This window comes from Thamnophis elegans, chromosome 11, assembly GCF_009769535.1.
Source record: "Thamnophis elegans isolate rThaEle1 chromosome 11, rThaEle1.pri, whole genome shotgun sequence".
Taxonomy (NCBI): domain Eukaryota; kingdom Metazoa; phylum Chordata; class Lepidosauria; order Squamata; family Colubridae; genus Thamnophis; species Thamnophis elegans.
Window position 1 is genome coordinate 39,443,953 of NC_045551.1, and position 14,798 is coordinate 39,458,750.

The 14,798-nt window shown below is 40.3% G+C and overlaps 1 protein-coding gene across 3 annotated transcripts in view; it reads right to left on the minus strand.

The window, feature by feature from the left end:
* The window catches only part of ATP11A (ATPase phospholipid transporting 11A), a 135,542-nt gene extending 123,416 nt beyond the window's left edge, over positions 1 to 12,126 (minus strand). The window contains exon 1 of one of the 3 annotated variants that reach the window (XM_032226209.1): positions 11,507 to 12,124. In XM_032226209.1, the coding sequence (XP_032082100.1) occupies positions 11,507 to 11,545 (39 nt within the window). In that variant the 5' untranslated portion in view covers positions 11,546 to 12,124. Of the gene's footprint in view, positions 1 to 11,506 lie in introns of all 3 variants that reach the window. The other 2 variants (XM_032226211.1, XM_032226210.1) reach the window with 2 other exon arrangements.
* Positions 12,127 to 14,798: the final 2,672 nt, after the last annotated feature.

Below are 14,798 nucleotides of genomic sequence, written 5' to 3' on the forward strand. Positions count from 1 at the left end.
ATAAATTCATGTTAACTTAGCTACTTTAATAAAAATAACAATTCTGTTGGTATAATAGGCAAAGGATTGCACTTTCAAGAAATTGATTATCACCATTCCCACTGATATTAAAAACCTGAGGATCTTTTCTAATTATTCCTCATACAGAAATATTTCATGGTATTGTTGGAATAAACGTCCATCTGGGTTCAGTTCCAAGTGGGGAAAAGACACTGGATTTGTGGAAGTTGCTTGGAAAGAAGGTTTACTGATGAAGGACAGGACCACGTCGTTTGAAGTCCTTGTGGTGAGGAAGGGAAGAGATGCTGAGAGTGTCTGGTTTTATGCCCTCTCTGGGCTTTTGAATTTGAGCTTGTATTCTGATTGGTTGTCAGACTCCCATGGAGCCATGCAGGGGCAACTCATAATCCTATCATGTCCTGAGGGCCATATCTTAATCCCATCATCCTGGAGCTGAAGAGGGGGCAGGGAGCTGCAGGAAGCTGCTTTGTCTTTAGAAACATGTTTCTCCTTTTCTCATCCAGGGAACCATAATATTCTGCCTTTTTCCTAGAATATTTCATTGTTCTAGGAGAGAGGTGGATGTTAACTTCCTACAGTATCCTAGAGCAATTTATTTAAAAACCCTCAGCAGATGATGGACAACACTAACCATTCCAAAGCAAAGACTGGAACACAAAACATCTTTTGACGTCAAGGAAAGCCAAGCACCTCCTAATTTAAATTCAAAAAAGGCAGGCAGTCCTGCACATTAAATCTAAATACTGTATGAAAATGTGCAATGCATTCAATTTATTCATTTATATAAATTTATATGCTACTGAATCAGATCCTAACTCTCATTCCTTCATTCATATATTGAGCTATACTTATATTGATATAATAGTTTGGAAAAAGTAAGGCTTTGTAACTATCTCCCAACACTTGCAGAAAGGACTTTCTCAGTAGTAGCAATAGGTAAAGGTAAAGGTTCCCCTTATCTTTACATATGTGCTAGTCATTCCCAACTCTAGGGGGCAGTGCTCATCTCCATTTCAAAGCCAAACAGCCAGCGCTGTCCGAAGACATCTCCGTGGCCATGTGGCTGGCATAACTAACCCACCAAAGTGGTCCCTATTTTTCTACTTGCAATTTTTACGTGCTTTCGAACTGCTAAGTTGGCAGAAGCTGGGACAAGTAACGGGAGCTCACTCCGATACATGGCACTAGGGATTCGAACAACTGAACTGCTGACCTTTCTGATCAACAAGCTCAGCATCTTAGCCACTGAGCCACTGCTTCCCTTTATTATAAATATGTAGTACCTTAAAGATTAACCAAAAAAATATCATGACGGCAGTTTTATAGCCATTGAGCACCACGTCCCTGTAGTAGTAGCAATAATAGATAGTAAATGTTCTCATCTCCATAGTTTTGCTTAGAATGTTTCCCAAAAGGATTAGATTTGGCAAAGGCTTGATCTGTTCTTTGCAGTGACGCTTTCAGCACAGAGAAAACTCTATAAATCCATTTTGTACCTTTGTTACTTTCCTTAAAACAATTCATGGATTAACTTCAGGGAAAGGCAGACTCCAGTGAGACAGTCTTGGCAGCATGAATTCTCACAGGTTCATGTGCAGGTTAAAGCTCTTGAATGATGAACAAACAGTTGTATTTTCCAGTTTATGTGACTCAAGAGTGGGTAAAGGTAAAGGTTCCCTTCGCACATATGTGCTTGTCATTCCCGACTCTAGGAGGCGGTGCACATCTCCATTTCAAAGCCGAAGAGCCAGCACTGTCCAAAGATATCTCTGTGGTCATGTGGCCGGCATGACTACATGCTGAAGGTGCATGGAACGCTGTTACCTTCTACTTGAATTTTTTACGTGCTTTCAAACTGCTAAGTTGGCAGAAGCTGGAACAAATAACGGGAACTCACTCCGTTATGTGGCGCTAGGGATTCGAACCACCGAACTGACGCCCATTTTGATCGACAAGCTCAGCGTCTTAGCCACTGACCCACTGCGTCCCATAAGAGTGAATTACCAGTAATGTTCGTAAATCTACCCAGTGAAGAGAAGTCCTGAAAATCCAGGAGGAGAAGGTCTTGGATTCAATGGCAGTACAACCAGGGACCTCATGCCTGCACAATTTTCCTTGAAAGGTTCATCTATGCCAGCTTTATCTTGGAGCAGAATATTTATGCACTAACCTTGGGTAGAAAGTTTATGCAAAGGAGGTTGTGGCCATGTGCATGCGACCAAGTCTGCTTCACACAAAATACTGATAATACTTTAGTTTTTAATTTAAAAAGTAATCAATACAATGATTGGATTGGTTTCCTCAGACGGGGAAAGGATAAATTGAGGCTACATGTAGTCCTCAACTTACAGCAGTTCATTTATAGTGACTGTTCAAAGTTACAATGTAACTGAAAAAAGTGACTTATGACCGTTTTTCACACTTGTGACACCCCCCCCCCATAACATCCCCATGATTGTTTGATCAAAATTTGTATTCATGATGGTTGCAGTGTCACTTTTTGTGACCTTCCGACAAGTAGTCAATGGGAAAGCCAGATTCATTTAACAGCCATGTTACTAACTTAAGCACTGCAGCAATTCACTTAACAACTATGGCAAGAAAGGTCGTAAAATGGGCCAAATTCACTTAACAACTGTTTCAACTGTTTTAGCAACAGAAATTTAGTCGTAAGTTGAAGATTACCTGTATTCGTGCTCACGTTCTGCATTTATGCTGAGATTTTAAAATACATTTTTTTAAAAAATCCAGTGTCTCTATGTTGAATGCAGTATGCATATTGAGTTGTGGTGGGAGCCAAGGGGATTCCCACAGTGCTGGTTTTCTGCCTGTTGTGTACCCAAGCTGAAGACGCCATCCTCCATTATTTATTGAGCTCTCTTCCACCCTTGATCCGTGCTACTCTTCTGCATAACTTTTGCTCACTTGACTCTATCCATGGGTGTTTGCGTACATGCACAATTGATTCTTGTTCCAATCAGAACTTTTCAGAGTGCATTATTTTTATTTTTAGTAGGATTTTACTCTACTAGGGCAGCATTGTATTGTTACAATCATTGTGTTCTTCTATTTATTCATACAAAGCAGAAGTGCTTAAAAATGTTTTAAAGGTTTCTTTTTTTAAAAAAAGAAAACAAACCCTGTAATAATGGAACATCGTAAATTAGTGTCTGTGTCTGCTGGTGGCTGGCTGCTGCAGACTGTATCATCTGCCTCCTCCTAAATGCTAGCAACTATTAAAGAAAGTTGATGACAGATTAGTGCTTCCTCTGCCCTGTAAGGTGTTAGCTAAGTGTCCCCAGGAGTTTAATTAAAAGCATCTGGAAATACCTCTGTTTTTTTTGTTGCTGTTGCTGTTGAGGACCCAGAGAATTTTCCTGATAATATATTAAATATTGTTCCCATGTTAAAGTTTTCCTAGGAAGAGTTTAAAAGGGAAGTTGAAACCCTTCACCATTTTTTCTGCAGGTCAGTTGGTCAGTAGCAGTCAGTTTGGACCTCTGTGCCACCTCCTTTGCACAGGATGCAAAACAAGGGAACAAGAGGCTGATCCCAAAATCTCTTGGTTTGCCTTTGAATTGTCTGCCTATTGCACTCACAATATTTTAAAGTTTTGTTCTGACAGAATGTGAACTTTGACTGATTATGTGTCATCAAGTCAATGTTCACTCTTAATTTGGCTTGGGAAAAGAAGGGGGTGCCAAAGGTATAGAAATTATCATCTCCCTTCGTTTTATTAATTGACATCTCTCCCCCCCCCCTTGCACCTGCCCAGGATACTAGTGATTTATTCCTTAGTCAGTATTATTTTTCTTGACGTTCATTCTTATTGCTTCCAGAGAAATTATAACATAGTAATTCTATTAAGATTGAAGATAATTAAATAACCAAAATATTTTATTTTTATAAATAGAATAGCCTTTTCCTACTGCAGGCTCACTAACCTTCCTTGTACTGTTACATTCATTTCCTTTATTCTATATGAGTGGGGTTGGTTCTTTTTCAATCCAGCTGCAATCAATAAAAAGAAAACAGTGAATCTCTAGTTTTAAAAAGCCATACAATATGTTCATATTTAAAGGTGCATTATTCTACTAACAACTTTTCTTATAACTCTTGCCACACCATCCATCCAATACTCCTTGATGGACACAGGATTCCTATTAACCCATAACATCTCATTTCATTTTAACCACAACAACCTCCAACTATTTGCATCTATATTTATGCTGTCAGTTGAGAAATATATTATTTATTCCTTGGAGGAAGGAAAAGAACCTGTTTTGTTTGTTCATTTATCCTTTAAGGCACACCTCTACAAGTTAATAACCACAAATTTACAGACTATGTAATCCCAGTTTAATCTACAGGCTGGGCACAGATTATACACAGAAAATTACATTGTCCACAACTTCCAAAAGGTAAGCTAACTTGCAACATTCTGCTTCTTTGAATCTAGAAAATATTCAAAGCATTTGACCTTGCATTTCTGGTTTGTTCCAACACAAACAAAGAGAAACTAGCACATGCAAATTTAGACTAATTTAAATGAATGATATCCTGCTAAGTAGGAGAATTCTCAAACTAATGTATAAGCCCCCGTCTCTCCACACAAAACAAAGTAAAATATGAAAAATGGACTATTAAGATCTTATTACCCTTATTGCATTTGGAATATGCAAAGACTGATTTTCAACCTGAGGGCTAAAGCTGCTGCATTTACAGCAAGATTAGATTATTAAATTCCTCATTTGCTTTTCATAATAGTTTTTTCTATAAAATTGGGGAGGAATTGAATTTAAAAGGGCATTTTGCAGATGCTCAGATTTGTCTGATTTCTCTCCCCCACCCCAAATTCAAGGTTTGGTTCTAAGCAATCAATAAGTATATGTATATCAAGATGAATTTCTTAAGCTTATTGTTTAGATGTTGCAATTGAATACTGGCAAAAGTATTCAGTAATAAAGTCGCACTGTCTTGTGAACTTTCAGTTAAGTAATAATCCTTCATGTAAAGCTTATAAGAAAAATATGGAATTAATCAAGCAAAACTCATAGTTTGCTGATATTAATAAAGAAAAATATACATTTTGCCAATTTAAGGAGAATTCAGTTACATAGCTTTTACTTCTTATACATCTTCCCAGAGACCTCCAAAGAGATATAATTGGCTTCATATTTGATCCATGTTATTCTCTCTTTTTGCGTTAACCTGGGCCACATTGTCCTAAATGCTTCAAGGCTTTCATTGGCTCAGTTGAACATAAAATAAGCATTCATTAGCCTAAAGGTTTACTCTCTTTGGAAGGTCCAAATCTATTTATGGGGCAATCTCTTTCCCTTACTTACTCCTCAGACAACAGGTGTAATTATTTTCTATCCCACCAGCTACATTATTTACATTTTGACTTCTTAATTTCCAGAAGATTCCTGATAAAGTAAGTATACTCTAAAAGTCCATTTAAGTAAGTTCCAACTAAATAAGATTCCCATAATAAAATTTGATTTCTCGTATGTATTATTTTATTGTAGATGCCTTACAGGAAGGGTTCCCAATACAATGGCTGGGTGGGAACAAATGCATCTTAATCACATCTGCATTCACCTTCCCTATCGATTTCTTACACTTTTTAAAAAAATATGTTTGTAAACAAATTGGAAATTTAAAGCAAACTACCCAAACATTACCTTGTTTCCAAAAGTAGCTGTGAGGTATAAATTTGATTCATAAGCTTCCTCAGAACATAGAGAGTTATGGTTGTAAGCTAATACTTTGTTAAAGGTAACCTTTAACATTTAGCCCAGAAGAAATTTTTTTTAAAAAGCAGTAGTAATATGAAGTCCTTGATGATGAGATAGCATTTTAGAAAATTGGTGCTTTCTAACTTCAAATTGCTGACCAAAATATGTTAAGACGCACTGTTGCTAAAAATGAAAGATTTAGTGATATATTTGAAAATATGTGTTGTACAAAATTCTAATGCAGAAATGCATAAAGGACTTATCAATGTGACTCAGTCCAAGGTATTATTTCTGCACAATTACTTCTATTTCACATATTTCGTACTATTTCTATTTTTATGCATGAAATACTTTCTTAGATCCATTCAGATAGTTAAAATTATGCTATTTCATCCATTCTGATAGAGCCCATTTGCTCTTCATAAGAGTTTTTTTCTGGTTATATTGGTAGATTACCAATACCAAAACAAGTCGAGGGAAATACAGCCCTGCTCCTTTTACCAGATAATGCTGATCATGATTTTCCTTCATGACATGACATTCCATAGTGCTATATTTTACCTTCTACTAATATGCATGAAGGTACTGAGAGGTGTCATCTGGAGTTTTGGTATGCAGTATTCTTAATACCTGGAGCTCTATTGAATCTTACTATTCAACTTTCACAAAGTAATTTGTACTGTTAAAAATTGTTTAAGTTGGATAAGAACTGGAACAGAGCAAGCTGAAAAAGGAGTAGATGCAGGGGTGAAATTTGACCGGTTCTGTCTGGTTCGGGCGAACCGGTAGCTCCGGCAGCAGGAGGCTATGCCAACCCACCCCAGACATCATCACATCCAGTTTTTGAAGCTCTGCATATGTGCGCACACTCACATTTGCGAACCAGTAGTGAAAATAAGTTGATTTCAACTCTGAGTAGATGTTAAATAGGGAACTGGAATCAAAGATGAAAATTTAGCCTGTTTTAAAGGGAGTTTTACACCCTTTGAAAAACTTACAATCTTGAATCTTCGGGTGTTGTTGGATTCACTGGGAATAACTACATTTAGAAAGATTTTGCACCATTATGCCTGATACAACCTCTTCTAAACTAGCCAGACTTAGCAACAATTATACATGCCTTGATTGCATTCCACATTGATACAATAATATACTCTACATGGGGTTACCCTGGAGAAGCTTCAGGAATTTGTAACTGATATAAAATGCCACCTCTAGGATACTAACTGGCACAAGGTACAAGATATATATTATAAAATATCTGCAAATTTTATAAATTGCTAGAGTAGATTTATTCTGAGGTGTTGATATTGTTCAATTAAATTAAGTTTTAAATCATTTATCTCCTATTTTGAATTTACACAACTGTTAAGACATGCAGAAGAAACCTCTGTTGTCAGAGCCCTGTCTTTCTGGTTCGTAGGGAAGGAGTATTGCATGAGCCACTCCAATCCAAATATTTAAAAAGCCTGTACAGGTTTTTTCCACCAGAATTTTAATTAGGATTTATTTTATTGATAATTTTAAGGTATAACCTTATGGCTTATACTCTTTCTTGCTTTTAAATTAGGTTATCTGGTTTGGTTATACACCGATCTGTAAAGCTGAGATATAATTCAAATAAATAAATAATGCCAGGTATGTGTACAGTTATTATAACGTTCTGCAAAGATCCAGATTCAAAGGACAAAATGTGATTCAGAGTTCATGAAGCATCTGTCAGGAATCCCTTAAATCAGCTGCAACATTTCTGGAGTTACAAGGATGACTCTGTAGTTGATCTGGGACAACTACACAAATTTTGTTTAAGATATTTCTAACAGATGTGCCTGTATGAACTCTAATCACATTTTATGTTCCAAATGTGGAGTTCAGCATATTCCTTATATCTTAAACATTTTGTTTCTGTTACTTCTTTTCAGTTCACTTAAATAACCAATAGGCCTCAACAATATCCATATTCTTCTAGACACCATATTACTAAAATATATACTATAGTACTATACACTCCAGAATCAAATAGGTATGGCAGCGATCTGGTGGGATATTTCCCATAATGAATATGATTTTAAAAAGTCACAATTGATATCATTAATGTTCAAAATAACAGAACGAGACAAAATATGTATTTAAGAAGAAGTTATTATTATCCCAATATAATAAAGGTCTTTGCTGACAAACCTTTATATATTATCTGTAGAAATCCTGGAAAACCAGTGAAATGCTAGATGATTGGTAGACTAATGATACTGCTATCTTCCAAAAGGAGAAAATGAAAGAGTTGGGGAATTATAGATCAGCATTCTATAGTTTAGTTTTAGACCACCCAGAGTTGCCTTCGATTTAGATGGTTGACAAAAAAAATAAATGAAATAAAATTTGATCCCAATATCTGGAGTTGATCATACATAATTTATAAGTACTTGAAAATGTGTGGTAATTACAACAGTGTATGGATTTGTCAAAAATAAATCTTACCAAACTGGATATATGTTATCTCATTTTATTGGGCGTCACTGTGAAGTGGTATATAAGTCTAAGTTAGGGATGTCAAACTCGATTTCATTGAGGGCTTCATCAGGGTTGTGTTTGATCTCAAGGGGCCAGGGTGGGCATGGCTAGCTCAACATCACTCAGGTTGGGGTTGGTTATGGTGGCCTGAGCACTCTGCCAGTGAAAAACGGAGCTAAGGGGGGCCTCTCCCGAGCTCCATTTTCACTGGCAGAGGCACTGCAGGCCAGTCCTTCACAGTTTCCAGGGCAACCTTGCGGGCCAGATCTAAGCATCCTGTGGGCCTTGAGTTTGACACCCCTGGTCTAAATGCTATTGTTATCTTCCTTGGTAGAAGGAAGGAATGCTACAGAATATGATATAACTTGATTTCAGCAAAGAATTTAACAATGTATCCCCATTCTTTGTGTTTAGGAAACCATTAAGAGGGGACTGAATATATGATAAATAGATACAGACTCCTTGAAAACTGTTCTCAAAAGAGAACTCAACAATGATTCAAAAACAAACCAGAGTGAACAACCTCAGTTCTAAGTCTGGTTCAACAATACTACTTGGAAGAAATAATAGAGGAAACCATTGTCAGATTTGCAATGCCACAAAATTGTTTGAGATAGCTAATATCTTAGATATCAGAAATATAATTTAAATCAATCTTAAGTTAGAAAACCAGGCGAATGTAAATAAACAGAGACAAATGTAAAGCTATACACTTACAGAAAACAAAAATCAAAAGCATAGTCATCGGATACTACATTTCTGGCTTGGTGAGAGTTCTTGCAAAAATATAGTCTTGGAATAGCGGTGGGCCTTGAGAAAAGATGAATGAATAAAATGAATAAAAGGGGGCATGACAGCTTTTTTTAAGGATCTGAAAGGGTGCTGCATATAAGAAGGCTGTGGGCTGCTTCAGACTGAAGGACACAGAATAATGGATTTAAGCTACAACCCAGAGGTGATGGGCTCCTCTTTACTGAATAGTTCAACTGGAGGCTGAGGAACCATTGGTCAGGGATGGTTTAACATAAATTCATGGGGTGGGGATGGATCAAGATGGTCTAAGTGATTCTAGAATAAAGCAGAGAACATTATAATGCACCATACCAATTTGAAGCTTGGCTGATGTTACCTAATTAATGGAGCTGCAGAATTAAAGACTACCTACAATTTATAGCAAAGTTTGTTCTGTGATAGAGGATACAGAACTCTGTGTTCTTCTGTTTAACTTGGTTTCTTGGTTTTGTTTTATTTTATTTTTTTAACAAATTTATATGGCTGCCCATCTCATGGAAAGTGACTCTGATTATAATAGAAAGCCAGGCACAAACTTTCCATATGGTGTAAGGATTTTTGTGCCTCATAATTTCTGACTAATCCCATGACTAGTAGTACTGAAATAATCTGAATAAATGACACATGAAATTTTACGCACAATAACTGCACGAAGAATAATTTGTCATTCTTTTTCCCTCGTTTTCTGCACAGAACAGCCACAGCCAGCTAGCACTCTTTTTAATTTATTTTATGCACAAAACACTCAGAGCCAGATAACATTTCAAGGAAAATTCAATATTTATGCTAAACAAAATGTGATTCATTTCCCTTTGCTTAGATTAATTTTTCTTACCACTATTGGTCGGTATCAGTAATGCAAATAAAATAGTAAAGCAACCAGGCCCTACTGTTTTCCATGAAGTTTTTACTTTTAAGTTAACAAAGTGCAGATGGTATGGGAATGGTCAAGAAACCCCAGAAAAACTAGCAATGGCTACCTGCTGGGGGAAATCATGTAGAACATGCCCTAGGGGCTGTTTCTTATGATCTCAATTGCAAATCATGAGATGGATTATCAGTCTCATGACTGATCCAAGCGAGTAGAAAGCTTCAGAAAAGAGAGCTTGTAATAATATTTAAAGCAGGCCTGCAGAGATTTTACATGCTGAAAAAGCCTCATAAAATGTAATGTCAAGTAAATGTTCATAGTTATTTTTTTCTCTAAATATACCATGTCAGGGGAATGTGTGATTGTTTTATAGGTCAAGAACCCTAAACAAATTTAGAAAGGAGTACAAATTGGCTTTCCTATTTCAATGCATGTACTATTGGTATTCAATAGAATTATCTTGCCAATGTACATTCCTCACAAAACAGGCTTTCTATTCCCATTGAAAGGTACAGTATTTAAGTGCAACAAACTTCTATTCTATTAAGGAGTCATTCTAAACGGAGACACGAAAAATGAGTTCCAGTAAAGTCATTTGGGATATGCTTCTATACAATGCACTTGGAATGAATACGATAGTTTAATGAAAAGATCCACTTCAATGCAATCTGTTGCTAACCCCCAACAATTGATGAAAGTTTTTTTTTTTTAAAAGAAAAACGCTTAAATAAATGTTGAGGGGGGGGGGAGTCCTGGTGATTAATTTTAACAATTGCTCCCACCTTAATTTCTTCAGAATGAAATTAGAGGGTGCAAGTGATGTGTTGAAGTGAAATCTTCACCATAAAAGCATGCAGTAGTAATGGAAGAATAAAAAAAAAGTAAATGAAAAAGTTAAACGAAAGAGAAATCGTAATTTTGGGGAGGAGCAATCAACTTGAACCTCTGTGTTGGCAACAGCTACCCTGAATCTAATTAATTCATTTGCAAAGAAATGAATGCAGGATATGCTGCAGAACTAGGATTTGAAGCCTGTTTACACGAGGCAAAAACCAACCACAGTAAGTCTCATTGAACCCCCCCTCCATAAATACTTCCAACTCAACGCAGCCAAGATGAGGACCGAACCCTTCCGTTCTCTTATCTTGCATGTCAACTGTATCCAGGAGCAACCTCCAAGAATGGGGGGGGGGGGGGAGAGAAACAAGCAGGGCACCAAAGGATCCATATTCGCAGCCTCAAAACTTGCCATCCTCTCTCTTTCATCTGTCACGAAGACAGTCGGCGGGGGCGACTGTCTCCCATCCCCGGATCAACATTTCCCCAAACAGAGAAGGGGGCCGGCTTCGCTCAGCCCCTTCGGGATCGGAAGCCATCGCAAATTCCCTAGAAAGAAGAAAAGCCGCGTACGAGGCTCTCCAGGGGCAGCTGCCAAACAACATGTGGCGGATGGAAAGGGGAGAGGGGGGATTCTACGTTAAACGAGGCGGTCGGTATCCGGATTCTCCCCGGGTAAGGGGTAAAGTCGAGACCGCGAAAGAGGCAGCGCGCCCCCCCCCCTCTTACTTACGTATCTATTAATAAGAGTCCTGAGGCGGCTGCAATCCATGGTGAAGCGACTGGCAGCTGCTCCGGCGGCGCCCTCCCTTCGCTGCTCTCGCCCAAGGGGGGGATTCTTTCCGCCTCGGCTCGAGCTCGGCTCACACTTCTGCTTCCCGCACCCACGCTGGGATTTCTACCTCACAGCAGCCCCGGTCGCAGCCCTGCCCTGCCATGACCTGTCGGGTATTCTTGGCGGGAGCGTCTCGTCTCTCGCTCCCGCTCTGTCACGCGTGCACCGGGCTCGCTCGCCTTCCCATGTGCGCTCCGGGTCCGCGGTGCCCGAATCGTTCGCACCCGCCGGCACGCACGGCAGCTGGCTTCGGAAGGAGGCGGAGGAAAGACGAGGCAACTTTGCTCGCGGAGAGAGAGAGAGAGAGACGGGCAGATGGCCGGAGAGCGAGCCGAGGTTGCTTCGCTCTTGCTCTCCTCCCAGAAACTTCCCGCTGCGCTGGGCCGATTCCTGCGCAACCCCCGCGAGCCCCGCTCGCTTCTCCGTCGGGTTTTTTTTTCCTTTCTCCCTCTTCTTTGATCTTTCCCTGCTAAGCCAGGCAGCTCACGTCATACGGCGCGGGCGAGCATGCGCGGTCCAATCTCGCCAGGAGCAGCACACCCTTCCATCTCCGCCCCGTTGTTTCCCACAAGTGCTATCCTGCTCGCCCCGATTTCCAGGACTGCCGGAAACAAAGTCGGAAACGAGGTTGCCTTACGCGCACCTTAAGGATTTGAGCCCTTAAAGGACAGGGGGGGTGCGGGATGGCCGAGCGCGGTGCATTGGCAGGACTAGATGGGAACCTCACCAAGCCCCTGACAGTTAGAACAATTAATCAGTGGAGCAACTTTCCTCCAGAAGTTGTGAATGCTCCAACACTGGAAGTTTTTAAGAAGATATTGGATAGCCATTTGTCTGAAGTGGTGTAGGGTTTCCTGCCTAAGCAGGGGGTTGGACTACAAGACCTCCAAGGTCCCTTCCCACTCTGTTATTCTATTCTATTTTCTCCCGCTGGGCTCATCGACGTCCAACAGAACAAACTTCAGAAGCGCTCAACACCCACCTACCCACCCGAGATGGTGTTGTCTGACAACTTCCGACGCGCTCTTTTGCCCGCTGGGCCGTTGAGAGCTTGGCCGGTCTGAAATAACCATGGAGGGGAAATGGAGGGGGAGCGGAAGAAGCCGGGGAAACAACGGCGCCTTTTGTTCAGCCGAAAGCGCAACTGTAGTTTTTCATCAGATTCCGCCCAGGCTGTTGTTTATTTCCTTCCCATTTCCCTCCCGGACACCTGGCGAAAAAGGCGATTCATCTCGCGTTCCCGCCCCGGCCTGATACTCTCCAAAAATCCTCAAAGCACCAAGCTGGGGAAAGTTGGCGTGAAAAGCAACGGCGAGCGTTCCAGATCCCCAAACTCCCAACGCTAAGACGGACAACGCGCGAAGCCCCGTTTGTCAAAAGCGCGTGAAAGCGATTGAAAGTTCAGGAGGGGAGAGGGGCGCCGCCTGGGCTGGAGGGCAAGGAGCATCCTGGATACGCTGAGTTATTGCCAGAAAGAACCATGAAAACAAGGAAGAGTTTTGTAGCACTTTGAGAGAGGCATCCCTTAAGCCTGTGATTTGGGAATACAGTCATCTCCATACTGGGTGTTATAAGTAAACAAATACGGGATCCCTAAATACAAGGTGCCCCTTCATGGCTTACTGTCTTGTTGTGGTGAAGGGGCTTCATAGCTCAATGAAGCTATGAGCTATGCAGTGCAGAGGCACCCAAGATGGGCAGGTCATAGCAAAGAGCTTTGACAAAACGTGATCCACTGGAGAAGGTAACGGCAACCCACTCCAGTATCTTTGCCATGAAAACCCCATGGACAGTACCAAAAGGCAAAAAAAGGGGGGGCCTGGCCCTGGAGGAACACGACTTGGGTGGGACACGACTTCACAACTAACAACAACAAAATACAAAGTGGTATCAATGCCCTTTCCTAGAATCAGTGATGCAAGTATAAACGTTAAAATAAACAAACCCTACAAATAGCTGTCTCCATCTTAAGTTATTAATAAACAGAAGGACAGACTGTGAATTTTTGGAAGGGCAGCGCATTATATTTCACCCCAAAGCACTGAAATAAATAAATAATAACCATGTTCTGAAGATGATGACTAATGATGATGGCTGCATTTGTACTGCTCGTAAACTCACAGTTAATGTAACTATTCCCCCTCAAGCCCTATTACGTAGCTCATCTTGAGGAAGGGGGTTGCTCTGAAAGGGATGAGCAAAGAATGCCAGAAGTGTACTCCATGCCCAGCAGGTTCATGCAAGGTAGGAAGGTCATTCCAGGTGCTTGGCTAAGTCAAGCAGGCATCTTTATTAGGCAGCAGTGATATAGGGAGATCCTGGAGATGGATGATCACATCGTTTCAAAATGCCTGGGATAGGGAGTTGTAAATGATTCATATATTACCAAGGAAGCCACAGGGATAGACAAGATAAAGCGATTGACAAGTCAGTGCCACATGATGGGGCTCTCAGATAAGAGGGTACTCAGTATATTATTGAGAAAGACCACTGGATCATTTGACATTCTAATGCTGTTTATGATGCAGCTCAATTAAAGCCTTCTAAATGCATTGTTCCTTCATAGACATGTAGGAAAAGACGATCCAAAACTGCAATGTTGTGCTGTGGAACCCAGGGAATTTCTACAGTGAAAAATGAAATGAAGAACATACTGACATCTTAGGCATATAAATGGAAATGGACTGGAATTGGACGAGTCCAATTGGTCGAACCATGTGGTCCTGTCCACTATTAAACCACCTTTCCAAGCAGCCTCCATGTTTCTAGTGTCTTTTTCCCCACTTGGAACTGAACCCAGATGGACATTTCTTCCAACAGAACGGTTGCAGTAACTGGGCATAGTGAAGAGAAGGACCAGGGGAGACATGATAGCAGTCTTCCAAGATTTGAAGGGCTGCCACAGGCAGGAGTGGGTCGGCCTATTTTCCAAAGCACCTGAAGGCCAGACAAGAAATAATGGATGGAAACTGAACAAGGAGAGAATCAACCTGGAATTAAGAAGGAATTTTCTGACAGATCAACCAATGGAACAAAAGAAGTTGCCTTCAGAAGTTGTGGGAGCTTCATGACTTGAGACTTTCAAGAAGAAATTGGACTGCCATTTGTCAGAAATGGTGTAGGGTCTCCTGTTTGAGCAGGGAGTTGGACTAGATGACCTTCCAACTCTGTTATTCTGTATTCTGGACAC